This window comes from Lytechinus variegatus, chromosome 14 (genome assembly GCF_018143015.1).
Source record: "Lytechinus variegatus isolate NC3 chromosome 14, Lvar_3.0, whole genome shotgun sequence".
NCBI lineage: Eukaryota > Metazoa > Echinodermata > Echinoidea > Temnopleuroida > Toxopneustidae > Lytechinus > Lytechinus variegatus.
In genome coordinates this window covers 17574949-17593459 of record NC_054753.1, presented here as the reverse complement: position 1 = coordinate 17593459, position 18511 = coordinate 17574949, and the positions used below count along the sequence as shown (strand labels likewise).

The following is an 18511-nucleotide window of genomic DNA, read 5'->3' as shown; positions in this document are numbered from 1 at the left end:
TTGACAATATCACGCAGGTATCTCACATGCAGTTGCTCGCAAGAAGCGCACGCACGTCTGACTGGCACGCAGAAAGGTTTTGAACATGCTTGACACATTTCTGTGACTTGCGGGTAGGGCAATCACCCAAAACTCACTCGCAAGACTTGCACGGACAATGCGACAGGACCTTGATGTTTTTGCAATGACTATACAATAAATGAAGCACTTACCTTTTCTTCTTCCTGTGGTGAGAGTAGCAAGCAGGTAAGGAGTGCAAGGTAAGGCAAGGCATATATAGAGAGAGAGGGAGAGAATATAAGCAGGTCAAGCTAGCAGTGCACACAGTTTCTACAGCAATTTATACATGCATGCATGTATAACACCAACCTCCAGGCAGCCTCCCCCAACCTTCAATGGACATTTACATACATTGTTTTTTAACTGAAAATATTAGATTTTAAACAAAAATTTGAGCTCATACAAATTAAATATACAATAAATAGGTAAACAAAGTGAATATACAGATGAATAATATCAATAAATACATAAGGAAACAAAGCATCAATGAATAAATGAATTAATGAACAATAATAAAATAAGTGTCCATTTATAAGACGTGGGTACGATGTACACATATTCTACTCCGTGTATACAAATTAACATATACAAGTATAAGCATCAATACAGAAAGCAAACATTCAAGTGCAAAGAAATGATACTCAAAAATGGCACAATTCCATTGCATGGCTTGCTAGATTCTACAATCACAGACGAACAAGAGAAACAATAAAGCACCTAATATAAAGTCTATGCTGCGTCTTTCAGCAGGGACCCTGCTATTGAGGCGCTATGCATCTGTCATAGCAGCTTTCATGCATTCCTCATCACTTTGTCTGCTGGAGTTCTTGTAAGAAGATTGTAATCAATTGGAAGTCAATTTTAGGTCCAAAATCAATCATACATTTAGAGCCCCGACTTACAAAGACTTGGGATTGATCACATCTCCGGGGGGGGCCACTTACATTGACGAGTGGATACCACGCGCGACCAAAAAAACACGTAAAAAGGATGTCCTTTTCACGATAGGGCACGTTACGTACATAACGTGAAAAGGGTGTCAAAAACACAAAAATAATGAAAAAAGGGTATCTATTTCGCTAGGAAAATTACGTGTTTAGGGTCGAATTTGCGGGGATGATAAAACAAAATTCAAATGTTTTATAAAGGATGTCCTTTTTGCCACAACACTACGTGTTTAGAGTCCTATTTGCGCGAGGTGTAGAAGGTGGGGTCGTACTAAACCAAATGAGGTAAAGCCGACAACCAAAGGATCCGTAACAATAAAACATTCCTGTACTTGTTTAGGGGTTCATTTCAGGGAATATTTGCCAAGGGTATTATCGTTTTGTTTCCAATACTTGTTAAGGGTAGGGTTTCACACGCCAATTCTTGTTAAGGGGTGCATTTTCAGAATATGGAAATTACGTGTTTAGGGTGCTTTTCGAGACCCCATGGTCGCGCATGGTATCCACTCATGAATGGAAGTGGCCCCCCCGGGTCACATCTATCACAACTATGGTTGGTCAGCAACGTCAACAGCTAAAATGCAAATTTGTTCAAAATATTTTTCTAGATATGTTGTATTGAAAATTCAGTTTGCTACTTTTTGTTTACAAAGGATATCATGCACATTTCCTGTCCAAAAAAAACCATGACACTGATGGATGTCCATCCAGTTGAGGTTGATCGGATCAATCGTAACTATTTGTAAGACCGGGCCCAAGATTCCTCTGTGAAAGACGCAGCACTGACGTGCAGTAAGGTGCCTACACAAAGCTCAATGCATACACAGAGAGAAAGCCTTACCTCAGCTTCCGCAGCGTTCCTCTTCGCAGCTAACTGAGCATCCTCGAACTCCTTCCTCGCTTGAGCTTCTTGATTCCTTGTGACCAATCTCACCGCTTCTTCTCGGATCTCAGCATCACCAAGGCTGGGACTGAACTTCACAGAGATACAGCTCTTCTGTGTAGACATAGATAGTAGAGTACTGTGTTAAACAACACTTCTGATTATTTTCTTAATCAATGCAATCACTTCTCTCATCGATTACACAATGTTCTCTTTGGAATTTAAACCAATTTTTTGTATTTCTCTATTTTTTGAATGATAATGAGTTATATTTAGAATGTAATTTGCATTGTGAACTTTTTTGATAGCTTTTGTTTGAATGGGTGTGCTTGCCCTCTTGGCAAAGTACAATCTAATCCTTGAATGCATTGTGATCAAGAACCATAAACACACGTATTGTAGTAGTGAAACTACATTCGCTTGAGTTTAAAGGTAAAAGAAAGCAGTTGCAGCAAACAATTATTTCATGAGAAAGTCTTTTAAATCAAGATACATTAATGTGAACTTTCTTTTATCTTTGTGAAATCATGAAACTAATTAGCTCAAAACCAATCATTTTGATGATCACTTACACAGGAAAGCACATGTGGGACAGTGTATCAATATTGCTTGGAAAAATTCTTGACATTTGCTGGAATTCCATGTTTTTTTCGCTCATTTCTCAGCAATTACGCATGTTCTTTGAGAGCTATTTGGCACATATGTTTTTATTTATTTATATATATTAACAACTGGGTGGTAATTTTATTGGATTCTGTTTGAACTCAATTTGAGATCGTTACTACAACTGATACATGTATTTACCTTTAAAAAGGGTAGGGAATAGAATCATAAACAGGGTTGAAGTTAGTCATTCGCTTAGCATGTGATATTGAAAGCGGAAGAATCGTCATTAGAACAAATGTCATGGAACCATTGCAGCAGACGTTAGATGAACTAACCTTTCCCGGTTGCAGTGTACCGACCGAGGGAGAAATGGCGATCGGCGCTCCCTCGGGCACCACAAACTCAAAGGACGTGGGTCCTACCGGAGCAATCTCGCCCTTCCCGATACGAGGTACGGGATGAGTAAACTCGTTAGCGTTGGTGTGAGTGTTGAGGATGTACAGGGATGTGATTGAAGTATCCTCAAGAGCAGTTGCAGCGAAGTGAATCACGGAGTGAGATAGATCAAGGGGAGGATGAACTCCCACACCCCTGCAGGAGATCTTGAAGTCTCTGTCAATAATAATGATAATAATAATTGTAATCATGTTGTTTCCTACCAATACTAGCACCTGGGTGAGAGTGGCAGAGTGTGGATTGATGCCTTGTCAAAGGACGCTAGGCCATGGTGGGAATCGAATACACGACCCTCTGATTTACAAGGTGATAGTCAGAACCGCTATACCCCGAGGCTTCTACGCTTCAAAGAGTAAATCATTTAGGTAACACTTACATGTACTTAAAATGCACTTTATGTGGCCATGATAATTACCCTTATTTCTAAATTTCATGCAGCACATCTATTTACTTTTAATGTTATAACATTTCAGAAACTTGAAATTTCAATTTATTACATGTTCTAAGTTCATTGACCCTAAATGACCTTTGACCTTGTTCATGTGACCTGGGGACCGTTTTATGAAAGGATTTTTTCCGACATATTCTGTTTTATCCGACAACCACCATAGTAACAGTACCTCTCAGCCAATCAGAATTAAGGAAAGTTGTCAGATCTGACAACTTGTCAGACAAAAATGTTGATGAAATGCTCCCCAGAACTTGAGTCAGAAGGTTTAGCAATATTCAATAACTCTTACGAAGTTCTATGAAATTAGGTCCATATACTTTCGAAGTTATGATGAAATATAAAAAACTTAAGCTTGGTAAAGATTTCAATGTTGATGATGCCGTCGCCATCGGAGAAGTGGCACCCATGGTCTACTGAGAGAACTTAACCGTACACTGTTAGAAATATGAGTGGTTTAATGATTTAATAGTTCAAAACCATGATACAGACTTCACATCTACCTTGGCCAAACAGCCGTCATACCTGTTAATGCCCGACTTGCATGTCAATTCAAAGCTATATTCCTTGGCCTTCTGAGCACTGAAGATAATGTCCAGTACAATGGTTTCAAACGGTAACAGGGTTCCAAAGCCCTCATTGGGTTGCACATCAATGAACTACATAAAGAATATAAAAATGATGAAAATGATAATAATAATACCAATAAAAAAGGGTTCATTATATAAAACAACCAGTTTTTTTTTAATTGAAATGGAAATTGAGCATAACGGATTAGGAGTCTGAAAATGTCTGAAAGCAAGTTATTCAGAAGAAAATTTGATGGTAGTGTATGTAAATTACATTGGGTGTAATGGGTTATTCATGGGACCATGTGCAGGAGTTCTCACTTTCCCGATAATTATTGTAAAAATAATTGTCCATATCATACAGAAATCTAGATAAAGGGATGCTGGATAAGAGAAGGCAGACTGCATAACGAAATTCTTTACTCAACTGAAAGTTAGAGATCAAAATTCTGGAGTCTATTTAATTGTTTTCCACTATAGCACGCACCACATCCTACTTATTTTCACAGCACTTACGTCCGGTAAATTGACGAAACCAAATTTCTGAGAGAGAACCGAGGTATTGGTAAGCTTGACGGTTGCGATGACTGACTCGTAGATGGTACAGAAACCGAAGTCGATGGAATCGACGTCGAATTCAAAGTCAGACTTGGTGACAACAGCGCTGATGGTGAAGGGAACAGGACGGGTCTGGAAGAAATCATAAGAGAAATAAACAATAATTTCTGAATTCCTTCATCTAGAATGAAGTGCGTTGTATCCTCTGGAATAAGCGTTGTACGAATCCAGCTATTTGTTTATAATATTATAATCTAAGGTACTTATCGGAGAAGTATATTGATTTTAAACATGGTCTTATTACATATCAATACAATTGTTATGACATAGATATCATTTTTAGGCATTCTAAAATTTCGAAATAAATTGTCAGGCAGAAATCACCAGTTAAAAAGTACCCAAAGCATCTCCTGAAATATGCCCTAAATACATATTTGAAAAGATGTGATTTGAAGCAGGAGATCTTAAACCAGTGAGGAAAAAGAATTGAAGTCAAACATGAGATTTGGCTGTAGTAAATGTCATGCAACTCTTAAAGAGTTACCAACCTGATCAGCGACTTTGATAATAGTTGGGACTTCAAGCACGCCAGTCTCCTCGTCAAAGAACTTGGCAGCATCCTTTATAAGACTATGCCTGGTAATACAAAGAATATATCATGATAATAGTACTTATGATAATAATTTATAGAAATAATAGTAATGATAATAATAACAAGCCAACGCAATTGTGCCTTCCAGCACGCTGGCAGACCCACAACAATAATAATAATACAGATACTAATATTATACTAATATCAATACTAATAATAGTAATACTGCTACTACTAATAATAATAATAGCAATAATAAAGATAATAATAATGATGAAGATGATAATGATGATAATAAATAACAATAATAACATTAATAATAATAATAATGACCATAATAATAATACTAATAACGATAATAACAATAATGATAACAAACGTAGAGGAGGAGGAGATGGTGGTGGTGGTAGCAGTAGTAGCAGTAGAAGTAGTAGTAATAGTGATAATAATGAAGATGCATTTCTTTTCCTTTACTTTGTTGTTAATACTGACAAACAATCAAATCTCATACACTACCTTGGCAGAAACTTGAGCTGGGCTGAGAACTGTGATTGAGCTTGGATGTAGGCCGTCTTGGGCAGGATCTCCATGTAATTCCTAAGCTCCTTCTGCACCTCAAACAGGAGGCGCAGCGCTGTCGTCGCCCGGTTGTTCACAACGATTGCATCTTGGTAGAGCCGATCAAACATGCAAATCTTGAGGTCTATTGTCTGTCTCTCTACCCATACAGGCACATCTATGGCTGTGGCATATCCCTTGATATGGATCTACATGACATGAAATGAATTTCATTAATGAAATGATGAAACAAGTCAAAAAGATGTAAAAAAAATCAAATGTGGCATAACTCTTGGTACGGATTTTACATGACACAACATGTAAAATTATTCAAGAAACTTTGAAATAACTCAAAATGCTCAAACAATTATCTAAGATCATAAATTCTGTTGCTTAATGCTTAATATGAATCTATATCAAAAAGATAAATGTCATTCAACATGTGTTGAAATAAGTCAAAATATACGAAATCTCTAAGAACATTAACAAAATAACACAACAAAAGGATATTAGCTTTATACCCCATGTTCTTTCCAGGGAAAGAAAAAGATAAACTTGATGGGGACCATTTGTCCTGTTTTTGTTTTATTTTAAATGACATTTTGCATTAAGTCACATGATGTACATGTAGCTGATTAAAGGGGAAGTTCACCCTGAAGAAAACTTTGTTGTAAAAATAGCGAAAAATTAGTAAAACATATTGGTGAAGGTTCGAGGAAAATCCGTTAAAAAGTAAGAAAGTTATTAGAGTTCAAAGTTTTGGATTTGTGACGTCATAAATGAGCAGCTGCCCCATGTGTTATGTAATATAAAATGTATGAATTTCAAATTTTGTATCCATGGTTCCTGATGACTTAATTTTGTTTTCTATTCATGATCGAGTGTGAAGTGATTTGTCTATCGATATACAAAAAGGTACAGTGAAAACCATTTTAAATTTTCTGAGAAAATGACATTTCTTTGATTTTTTACCATTCGCTATGTATGAATGCTGCTCGCATATGACATCACAAATCAAATAATTGAAATTCAAATAACTTTTTAATTATTGGATGAATTTTTCTTAAACCTCCGGCAATATTTTTTATTATTTTTTCTGCTATTTTTACAATAAACTTTTTGTCAGGGTGAACTTCCCCTTTAATCACCAAAGTGCTGGGGGAGTTTCACAAAGATTTAAGTATGACTTAGAATCACACTTAAATGCCCACTCGCACATGATATGTAACGCGCAATCTGATTGATTGATACGCGCTAGTGCGCCTCCCTGACCAACGCGGTCATGCCTCTTCTTTCGCAGGCAACTAGCTAGGCATTAAAGTGCGGCTCTTAGTCAAACTTGAACCTTTGTGAACCCCCCCCCGTAAACATTTGTGCATAAAGTTGTGCGTAACTTTACAAGCAGCTTTATGAAACAACTCCCTAATTTGAAACATTAAATATTTTAATATTAATAATAATAATGCCAACATGCATATAGTGCATATCACTGCCAAATGCGTCCCTATGCGCTTAATTGGATATTATTACCCTGGCTTTATTGGATATTATTACCCACAGCCTTTTATAGCACAGTGGCATTTCATTTACCTCACCTGGGTCGAGTGCAGCACAATGTTGATAAATTTCTTGCAGAAGGAAATTATGCCATGGCTGGGAATCGAACCCATGACCCTCTGTTTCAAAGTCTGAAGACTAATCCACTGGGTCACAATGCTCTATGATATTTGCAATTACATACAATGTAGTGCTTAATACTTTGTGTTTCTAAGAGCTAAACATGTAATCCTGGTCAGCGGAACCTGGCTTGCCCGCACACAATGTATGGGCTTTCTCCACTCCCTGGGGAGCATTCAAACAAGAGTTCAAGACTCATCTGCTAGGCATACTACATAGGCTTTCGCATCCTACCGAGTACCCTGGGTGGAGAGCGGTAAAGTGTGATTTGACACCTTGCCAAAGGGACTAGAACGCGGTGGGATTCGAACACAACAAACTCTGATACAAGGTCTAAGTTAGTACCGCTACACTTTGACGCTTCCACACAACAATGTAAAGGAAGAAAATTGAATTAATGAAGAGACGAAAACAACAAGGTTAACTTACCGTCTGGGAATCTTCATCCGTAAATCTGATTTCAAAGTCCACGTCAACTTTGCCGGGGATGTGAGGTGCAAAGATGATTTCCAGTTTAATGGATGAGAATGGCCCAATCTCGCCTCCAGTCACGTTACCGCATCTCATCCCATCTAATCCTCCAGGTCCTAAATCATCATCGTCGTCTAGAGAGATAGCGTCATCATCTAGATTAAAATGGTGAAATTCATGAGTATCATATCACAAATCACCACCACCATCATTATTGCCTTAAAACTGTCTTCAACATGATCATCTGCAATGAGACAGTGTTCCAACAGACAGATGGTCAAGTTACACCATGACTAGCAAATATTAGACTCATCATCGGCAGCATCATCATCATCATCGATCATTCATCATCTTCATCATCATCATCATCTTCTTCATCATCTTCTTCATCATCATCATCGATCATCATCGATCATCATTCATCATCTTCATCATCATCGATCATTATCATCATCATCATCATCATTGATCATCGGTCATCATCATTTCATGTATTGATATTTAAATTGTTATCTACAACTTAAATAAATGTGTTTGAAGTGCGAAATTAAAAAAAATAAAGATATTTAAAAAAACATCGGAGTCTTGACTCACCATCATCCTCCCTTACGATGACAACTGACTTCTTGCTACGTCCTGACATTGCCAGCCTCTCTGCTTTATCGTCCTCGATGACATCTAACTGATCTCTGTCTTCTTCATCTATTTTCTCTTCTTTCCTCGGTGATGTACTTGGGACTGTATCTACTACTGGTGTCTCTGATGCTGGCTTGGGTTTAGCTTTTGCTTTGGCTTTCTCATCTAAGACAAGAGGATCAAAATTTATTAATAAATTAATAAATAAAATCATGATATAAGGAAGGGTAGGGTCATCTGGACTGCACCCACCATCCAGACCTTTTAAGACTGCACTTAAAACGTAGCTGTTGAAGAATTGATTAAGTCTTTGCCTTAAAATTTCATTTGCACTGTAATGATAGAAGTAAGAATTTTGAATATTTCAAGATTTAAGTTATTGTTTAGTAAGATATGCTTTACCATATATTGCATGGTTTTATGCCATGCTGTATAATTATTGAATATTTAATCCTGTTGTAATCTATTCTTTTCAAAAACCATATTGTATAGTTTGTATAGAAACTTTGTATATTATTTTATGCTATAGAAATGTAATTTTATTATTATTAAGAAAATATGCCATCTTTGGAGTATTCGGTTGCTTTAAAATGCACTCAGAGAACATTCCCATTTCTTATCCTAGCCATAGAGTAATTTCCTTCAGCAAGAAATTGATCCACAAATTGCTGCACTTAACCCAGGTGAGGTAAATGGGTAACAGCAGGAATAATTCCTTAAAAAGGACAAGCTTAAACATTGCATTTATGTCGATTTTCTAGTGATTCTCTTAATTTAACAGAGATCTTTTGAGCATTTAGGGGACGAACTTGCCCAAGCCCCCTTGTAATCCCCCCTGCTATGTACAAGAGCTTCACTACATTCACATGTTAAAGGGCAGAGTGAAATATATTTTTAGAAAACTGAGAAAATTGGGAACTTTCAGTAATCATTCACGTTACAGTGATTTAATTTTATTTGTCAAGCGGTCACGGCAACCTAACATCATTGTTTACATACCATCTTTCTTCTTGCCTTTTCCTTTCTTTCCTTTTTTTGGAGTAGGTTCTTTCACTTCTACTTCTACAACCGTCTCTTCGGCTGTGGTCTGAAATCAAGATAAAATAGCAGTTTTTTGATACATGCTTCTATTTTAGTGAATAAGCACATTTGATTGGGTCGAGCATGCTCAAATGAGTATCAATGAACAAAGTACATGTGCCACTATACATTGAAACATTGGTACATGATTTTTTTTCAGGTTATGAATTTTTGATGATGGTGATGAAATATAACATTCATGCACCCAGTACAAAGTAAAGGCCGGTCAGATTTTAGATGATATTAGATACCTCCAAAAATATATTATAAGGCTCATATTCTGAAGTCAGGTTTAACTTAGACCATGGTCTAACTCTGTGCTAAAATTATTGGAAGCCAAAGGTGTCAGAATTTTTATTAAGTTGTATGTTTCTTATATTTACTAAGCTCTTTCCTGATTCTTCAATGGTGAAGACAATAATCTATTTATACTTTCTAGACAATTATGAATGATTTCAAAGCCAAATGAGCTGAAATATGATATTTCTACTCTTAGTGATTTCTGTAACATGGGCTATCCATACTTAAACCATAACTTTAAACCTGACTTTAAATTAAACCCGACTTCAGAATACGGGCCTACATGTAAGTGTCAGTGGTAGAGTCTTCTACCAAAGACGTATAAAAATGCACTTTCTGCCTTTAAGCTACGGTATTTCAACTGAAGAAGTGGAATAAAAACATGTTATGCCTGCTTGTAGAGCACTTTTATGAATAAATTGGCTACCCTGGGCTCCATAACACAAAGACTTGCGATCAATCACTAAATCGACTGACCAATTCAAGATCAATGTTTTCATGCACATTTGGTTCAAAGTGCCGGCTAGGAACCAATCAGAAGAGTTCTCTCATATTTGCTATTCATCGCTCAGCTTTGTGTTACAGGGCCCTGGATAAATAAAACATCATCATAATCATATCAAAAAAAGTTTGGGTTAATATCTTACCATTCTCCCAAGTGATGTTCCTGCTGATGTTATTGTCCTTGCTTTCAGGCCTACAAATCAAGGTCATGATATGAATTTAAATAAACTCTTATAAACCTTGATATACTGAAGCACACTTTTATACATAATTTTTTATATGCATTAAAGGGACATTGAAAGAGGAACAAATTTGTCTCTGATGGAATCGAAACAATCCATTCATCTGTATGAATATTGCACTTGTCTTTGACTAATACAATATTTGCACTGCTGAATGAATTATATTTGATGAACCACTTGAGTGTATCCAATATTACATATTATTAGATAAAATAGGGATATACAGATCCTAATCGAGTGATTGGCTGAAATCTATCACATGACCGGTCAATTATTTTTAGCTAGCAGGAAAATTTGCTAATGACTGGTACTAATGACTAGATCTATTGACCGGTCAAGGTTTTGAGATGAGAATGGTCAAATAACGATCATCAAATAACGATTATCCACATCACTAGCTTGTAAAACATAAAATATACAATAATATACACCATTTTTTTTGGGGGCTTTAGTATTATCATACTTACATGCTACTTTTGTAAGGTTCAAATGCCCTCAGCTATCACTCAGCCATGTTAGGACTGTGCAAAAAGTACCTTGTGTGAATAATTCTTACTAATGCCCTTGGTGATGTATATCATTTGTATATCAATAATGCAACAGGCCCAGCATTGCATTGGATAATGAATATTTCATACCTTGCCTAGGATTGTTCCATTGAGAGTGCACACAGGGAGAAATTACCGGTAATTGTTTTTACTAGGACAAGACGTTTGCAATGAAATAGTTCATTTTCCTTGCTGACTACACCAAAGACGTGTGCATTCACTGCCTCACATGGTAGCTGTAGCCACTGTGCGCATCTCACTGGGTGAGCCAGTGAGGGGCGGGGGCTGCCTGCCAAGCAATCAGCATATCCTAAAAGTTTAATTAAATCTTTCATAAGTTATTAACTTATTTTTTTTTATTTGATGTGATGAGGAATGATACGGGTGGAAGGGATACAAAACAAATGTACAATGACTCATCCTCGGAACAAGCTTAAACTATTCACACAGTAACGTCAATGGTACCCTTCTCCGTCTGGCCGTTGACCCTCGGGAGAAGAATACGAATGATGTTGATGCTTCTTCGATGTCATAATATCATAATATATTTGTATACTATACTAACCTGTGGTTTTGATGAATTCAAAGTTACATCCCTTAGCTCCCTTATTGAACAGGGTGATTGTCTTCTTCAAGGTCTCTCCAATCACCTGGGTCCCAAAATTCACAGAGTCTACATCACTCGACAGCTAAAGGCACATCAAAAGGAAATGGATGGAAATAATAAAAAAACATTAAACATTGTCTCACGTTTTAAATACTATTCACATTTTCTATCATTTTCCATTACCAAAATTTCATTACAATTTCCTCATTCTATTTCAGCTGATACAATGACCATTCCTTCAAAATATTCATTTCTGACCTATTATCCAAAAAATTCATATTTTCAATAACATAGATACCTATAGTACTTCCATATCATAATAAATATTATCAATTTCAAAGAAATGTCACCAATCATTTGGTGAAGACAGAAACCAAGAATACTGCTACCATTCAATTATTTCCTGCATTAAATGGAGAAAACACTTTGGAAAAGGGTGAATCGACTTACATCACATTTCTTGGTGGAGCACTTAACAGGAACGCAGAAAGGTCCCGTCTGAGCCAAGAACTGAACCTCGCCTTCAAGGTCTTCATTGATCTATAAACAACAAGATATATTAAATAGCACATACACCCTATCAGTCAATATCAGCAAAGACCTTAAGCAATGATGTCATCACACTGCCTTCTTAATAGAGGCTGAAGCCATGGCCTTGCTTGCATTGGTAGTCTGCAGCTGGCGCATCTCTGACAATTCAGTTTACACATATTCCTATATCCTCTGAGGGAGGGCGCTATGAGATTATGACGTCATATGCATAAGGTCTAAAGTCATCAAATGGACCTGTTTCTTGAAGTATGTTATCAATGACAACCCACTAGATACTGTTATAAGCTTTGTAAGCTAATGAAATACTTCTTGTTGGCTAAGAAGACTGGCACTGACAAGATAGTTTAATAGTGAAACTTTCCAAGGGGGTGCTACTTGCATGTGCCCAGTAAGAACATGCATACTCCCGGGGATGGAAAGAACATTAAGCAAAGACTACCATCTCCTTTCTTTCTCTGGGTCGTGTGGTCCAGTGGTTAGAGCATTGGACTCATAATCGCAAGGTTGTGAGTTCGAATCCCACCTCTGCCATTGTATCCACTTTGATAAAAACGCCCGAGAGTAATATCTGTCGTCTACAAGGTCAGCCACTATGACTGATTGACCTAGACATAAAATGTTTCCTAGGTAATTGGTTATGTACCAGCTTGGCATTTACAAGCAAAACGCTGTCCTGCCGAGTTCCTATGGGAGTTACCATAAACAGAACAGAACATGTTTACTGTACACTGTAGCTTCCGAGACCTTGATGATTATTACAAGCATTGTTCAATTTAATCCATTTCAAAACCAGCATACACAGAGGTGAAATCATCCTCTTTTGCTTAAATCTGTATAAATTGTTTGAAATCAATGTCAGACAATACATCCAAGGACCAATTCTCACAATTATTTGTGCTCTTTGATGCATGCTGAGAAAACTCAAGGCAAAATGATATTTGATCTACGCAAGGGTCCAGATATTTACCCCCAAACAAAAATAAGATAAGGAAATAATTTACCCGGTATAGCATCACAATATGCTCCAAATTTGTCAAAGACTGCTACACAAAAAGCAGATTTTTTTTTACATGAGACTTTTAAAAAAATGTAGTAGAGTACTTTTCTCTTATGTCCAAAATTGCTCATCAAATTTGGTAAGCAAAGTGATTGCCTGATAAGAAAACACTCAAACTATAAGAATTAAATTACTGTTAATTGTGGTTTGTGTGTAGTTTATCTTACCATTGGTTTGTATGTAACAAGCATTTCACAGCTCATACCAGCTGACATCTGGCCAGGTGGATCAAATCTAGTATTGATACAAATATATATATAGTTTTGTTGAAACGTGAAATTAACCATTTCATTATTTTTCAACATCAATCTATATTCATTCTACTATTTGTTAGATTTGAAACGGAAATGAACAGGCACTCTGGTAGGTATGCTTTATCTGAACCAGGATCAGAAAGGTTTTATTGAGAATTCTCTATTCATATATCTTTCTCATTCTTCCCCTCCCCCCCCCCCCAATAAAAAATGATAATATTTTGGGTTATAAAAGTATTTTAGATTGTAAACAGTATAATTTTTTTTACTTTTCTTGATACCAAGTTTAAAACAACTGTATTTTTCATAAAACTGCATTATTTTGATTTTAAAAAAGAACAGCTGGCATGTATGCATATATTACAGATTAAGAAAATAAAGAGAACTTACTGTACATCAATGAAGTCTTTAAGATGTTCTGATAAATCCACATATTTGAGGAAGTTAACGCTGTAGGAGATATTAGTCAGGATAATCCTCTTCTTGTATGATTTACCAACATCAAAATCCTAAAAGAAACAGAACAGAGTGCATGCAAAATATCTTTGGCATTATTTTAATCTTAATTCAAGTACTTGCAGCAAACAATACTTTACTGTGAAAGTCGTAAAATAAAGCATAAATGCAACCACATGTGATATCTAGATCCACGTGTAGTTCATGTAAGTATACACAAACCAAATTTGTGAAAAAAAATCAGATCTATGCCAAAGGAGCTCAATGAATATTGCCAACTCAGATACATAGCAACACATTTGGGAACATGTAATATACACGTATAAGAGTGCTAAAAATCAAATAAAGAAAAAGATCTTGAAAATAAAAGCAAGGGAAAAAAAGAATTAATATAGCTAATATTTTCATATATATATATGTAACTGAAATATAACTACCTTTCATTATCATAAATATACACTTCTTTTTGACAAAGTAGAGTAATTAGGCAACTACCAAACAATGTGTTGTATCATTCATCCTGACCTTATCTTGTCATTCAAAATAAAGAAAGGCTGTTTTAACTGTACCTTAAAGTGGACAATCTCAGGTTTACTGACAAAGGCACATCCTTTGAATTCCCTTCCGGCGGCAATCTGTTTCTTGACTATCCCAGATCGATGTTTATCAAGAGCAGCGGCCATCATCTCCTTCTCCATCTTACTAGGATAATTCAGTGTATACGTCTTCTCCTCGTCCTTTGGAATCTATAAAGACCAATAACAATTCAGTTTTGGGATCTGAAGACTGATATCAATTTCATTCATTCGGTGTTGGAATCTACACACCAATATAAATTTCAGTCATTCAATGTTGGGATCTACAGACCAATATCTATTTCATTCATTTATAATTGGGATCTAGAGACCAGTATCAATGCCATTCATTCAGTTTTGGGATCTAAACACCAATATCGATTAAGGTACTAAAAAAATACCCCACAAAATTCATGACTGCTAGACCCAGTTTTATCATAGCTCTTGCAGTAATGGCTTTATGCTTGTTTATGAAACTGCATATTTTTTGTGCGCTGAAGAGAACAGGCAAAATTTATGACAATTTATGACAATATTCATGACATCCTCCAGAATACCGCCCCAAACCCAGGGTACTTCTAGGATAGCGGAAGGAGCAATTTTCAAAGTGAGTAAGTAATTGTCTTATTTCTCACCTTGTATGCTTTGTGTTGTTTATTCCACAACCCTTCAAACTCGGGCTTGGCTAGATCTTCCTTGATTGGATCCTCTACCGTACCCATCGCCATGGCAACGCCAGACGATCCTCCGAACAGGAAGTCTTCTCCTTCCTCGTCTGATGAATCTTGAAGCATCTCCTCCGTGATGGTCTGTAAATCACAGATGCGAAATCATTCCGTATTTAGAGAAAAACTTTGTTTTGATTTAATCAAAAAAAAAAAAGGCTTGGTAATGTTTGTGGCCATATAACAAAGACATTTTCTTTACCATGTTATTGGTGGGCTGATAAAATCTGGTATCTCAAAATTCATAATTTTGAAGGCAGCTTAGAAAAGGGTGTACTTAAAAAATATAGTAATGTTGGCAGTCTCATATTGTCTGGAACCAGTCTCCTGATAACGCGTGCAGAACTCTTTCAAGGCAAAGGAAGGTTGCAACCCATGTTATCACTCTAAAATCTAGCTTACTCTGAACTGTCATCAAAATATATTAATTTTGAGATACATGGTTTTATCAGCCCAGCCACAATTCACTATACATCATAGTTTGTATGATATTCACAAAATAGATGGAAACTTGCACATGTAAATTCTCTTCTTACATGTATGTTTATAGAATTCAGGTGCCTGTTTCATAAAGTTCTTCAGATTAGAGCAAATACTATGATATGGTAGCAACAGGGGTCAGCAGTCAATACAATCAAGGTATTCGTGTTAAGGTGACCGTAGACCTTACGATTGGTCTGCGACCCAATTTCAGAATAAAACGTATATAATTTAATGCTAATATTGAGACTTGGAATATCTTACTGGGTAATGTTCGAAATCATCGTACGAATACCTATGTTCAAATCTGTGACAATGTTATCATCCTTCTTAGAATAAAAGCAAATTTAATATCTAGTCAGAATGACGTCATATCAGTCGTACAATTGGCTACAATTTGAATCAAATTTTGCCTTTACTCCAAAATAAAAGCTTGCAATCTTTCAAAATGGTTATATTAATATTCTTTCAATCAATTTTAACCTCAAATAAAATGATACGTTCCATTCAAATTTTCGGAAAATTAGCAAAATGCGATTGGTTCCAGAATTGGCTCGCGAACAGCCGTAAGGTGTGCGGTGGCCTTTAGTTTCCTCAATGTTAATATCTTAATATCATAATAAGTGAAAAGGTTCATCTGTTTTGTGCCATGACATAGCAAAATATTCTTTATACACAATCATGTAATTTATTAAATAAACAAATGCCATCATAGTCAGAAGTCTTTATTATTCGATTCAATTCAGTTTACTTTGGATGTGGTCTTCAGAGACAACATCCAATGCAGCAAAAAGCTTGATGATAATAATAATAATAATAATTGGCATTTATATAGTGCTTTATCAATCTTTGACTGCTCAAAGCGCTTCACAAATATTATTACCCGGTCACTGGATTCATAGCATTTCAAGCAGCCTATTAGGCGCACACTTGCTAAACCAACCACAATGACGGTTGTTTCCTACGGGTACCCAATTAGCACCTGGGTGAGAGTGGCACAGTGTAGATTGACGCCTTTCCAAAGGATGCTAGGCCATGGTGGGATTCGAACACACAACCCTCTGATTACAAGGCGAGAGTCAGTGCCTCTACACCACGGCGCTTCAACCTTTGAAACCTTTCTCTTTGTTTTAAGATTTTTTAAAATGTGTCTTATCTTGCTATTTCACTTGTATCTGAATCCATAAGATGCCGTTTTACATCAAAGTTAAAATGGATATAAACTTACAATGGCTCCTTCCCTTGTTCCGCCAGCCTCTCCCTCTCCAGTCATTTGTTCATCATAATTTCCTTGAGAGGCGTCCATCTCGGGTGACGCCATTTCTCTAAGGATGGTCGGTGACTTGCGTTTATGCGGCTTCACTCTCAACGATTTCTCCCACTTGGGATCTTCGAAGACGTGAGGATACATCTTCTGTCTTCTCTTCATCTGTTTTTCTTCGTTCAGGATGTGCGAGAGAAGCTTGGCTTGCTTCTGGTGTTGTTCTGCTTTATATTTCCTATTAATGAAGATGAGACAGCCATATATTAGGGATAAAAAAGTAATAATTGTATCACATCAACTGCTCTGAAAGGGATACTTGTATTCTGCTAGCAAGGGCCAATATTGCACTCCTTTATACAAGTGTAAAGCACAATATTGGCTCCAATGAGTGTAATATTTCTGATATTCCATGAAGTACACCCAATCAATATAATTATTACCATGTGTTCCCCTCTAAAAGTAGAGCAATTTAAGAAAATGTTGTCACGCATCCCTATCACTTATTACGGCCTCACTTCATAGAATTATTTTGATCAGAGAAATGAGACTTACACTTAGATCTTCATGTCATCTCATATACCATAGTATCATTAAGCATCACATTACACAGCTCACTTTGAACATTGTCTGTTTCGTGCATTGTGCATTCACAAAGACAATGCAATATGATACAATATGGTACCATATAGAACAGCCAATTTTGTAAATCGTCATATTTCAGTCTTAAGTGCAGTATGCTCTCAAACACCCTGAGGAGATAATGATATTTACTTATTGTTATATAAAAGCATCTATGAATAGACATCATAGGGATCTGGGCGTTGGACGTTTTGGCGTGCGCCTGTAATCCAAGCTGTGGGGAAGTTACAAATTGATGCAGAGGTTCGAGCCCTGATCACGTCTTTCGGATGGTGACGTTAAAGGTCGGTCCCAGACGTAAATAATCATACCTGATTGATACACGTCTGTCAAAAACTCAAAATACACACACCATAGGGATCAAATATGTAGGTCACCTCTCACAATATTCAAAACCATCATGGAATAGCTACTTACTTTCTCCTATTCTCTCTTTCATCAATCCTTTGTTTAGTGAGCATGACTTCAGCAGCATTCTCCCCTCCGGTGATCAGCTGATCTGTCTCATCCTCAGTTTCCTTCCGCTCCAGTTTAGCTTCATAGCGGTTACGAGCCTGAAGAGCGCGGAGGTTCTCCTGCAAATAAAGCAAGGCAATATCATTCTCACTGATAATAAACAAAGACGCTTATTCGTTTGTATTCATTTAGTAAACATGTCAGTCATTTGTTGACTAAATTGCTCTTAACCAATTCAATAGACCTATTTTACTAGCTGATAGCATGCATTGAGTGAACTATGTACAGCATTCCCATTTGTTTTGACTAGT

At 36.6% G+C, this 18511-nt stretch overlaps 1 protein-coding gene across 1 annotated transcript in view; it reads right to left on the bottom strand.

The window, feature by feature from the left end:
• LOC121428207 (cilia- and flagella-associated protein 74-like) overlaps positions 1 to 18511 on the bottom strand; it is a 59622-nt gene that overhangs the window by 14625 nt on the left and 26486 nt on the right. Inside the window, exons 8-26 of the mRNA XM_041624816.1 lie at positions 18162 to 18319; positions 17070 to 17340; positions 15272 to 15445; positions 14631 to 14807; positions 13996 to 14114; positions 13519 to 13585; positions 12193 to 12282; positions 11701 to 11824; positions 10489 to 10538; positions 9461 to 9548; positions 8420 to 8626; positions 7784 to 7980; positions 5636 to 5886; positions 5076 to 5163; positions 4486 to 4659; positions 3926 to 4059; positions 2832 to 3108; positions 1849 to 2004; positions 213 to 224 (exon numbers count right to left, since the gene is read on the bottom strand). Of these exons, the coding sequence (XP_041480750.1) occupies positions 213 to 224; positions 1849 to 2004; positions 2832 to 3108; positions 3926 to 4059; positions 4486 to 4659; positions 5076 to 5163; positions 5636 to 5886; positions 7784 to 7980; positions 8420 to 8626; positions 9461 to 9548; positions 10489 to 10538; positions 11701 to 11824; positions 12193 to 12282; positions 13519 to 13585; positions 13996 to 14114; positions 14631 to 14807; positions 15272 to 15445; positions 17070 to 17340; positions 18162 to 18319 (2814 nt within the window). The remainder of the gene's footprint in view (positions 1 to 212; positions 225 to 1848; positions 2005 to 2831; positions 3109 to 3925; positions 4060 to 4485; positions 4660 to 5075; positions 5164 to 5635; positions 5887 to 7783; positions 7981 to 8419; positions 8627 to 9460; positions 9549 to 10488; positions 10539 to 11700; positions 11825 to 12192; positions 12283 to 13518; positions 13586 to 13995; positions 14115 to 14630; positions 14808 to 15271; positions 15446 to 17069; positions 17341 to 18161; positions 18320 to 18511) is intronic.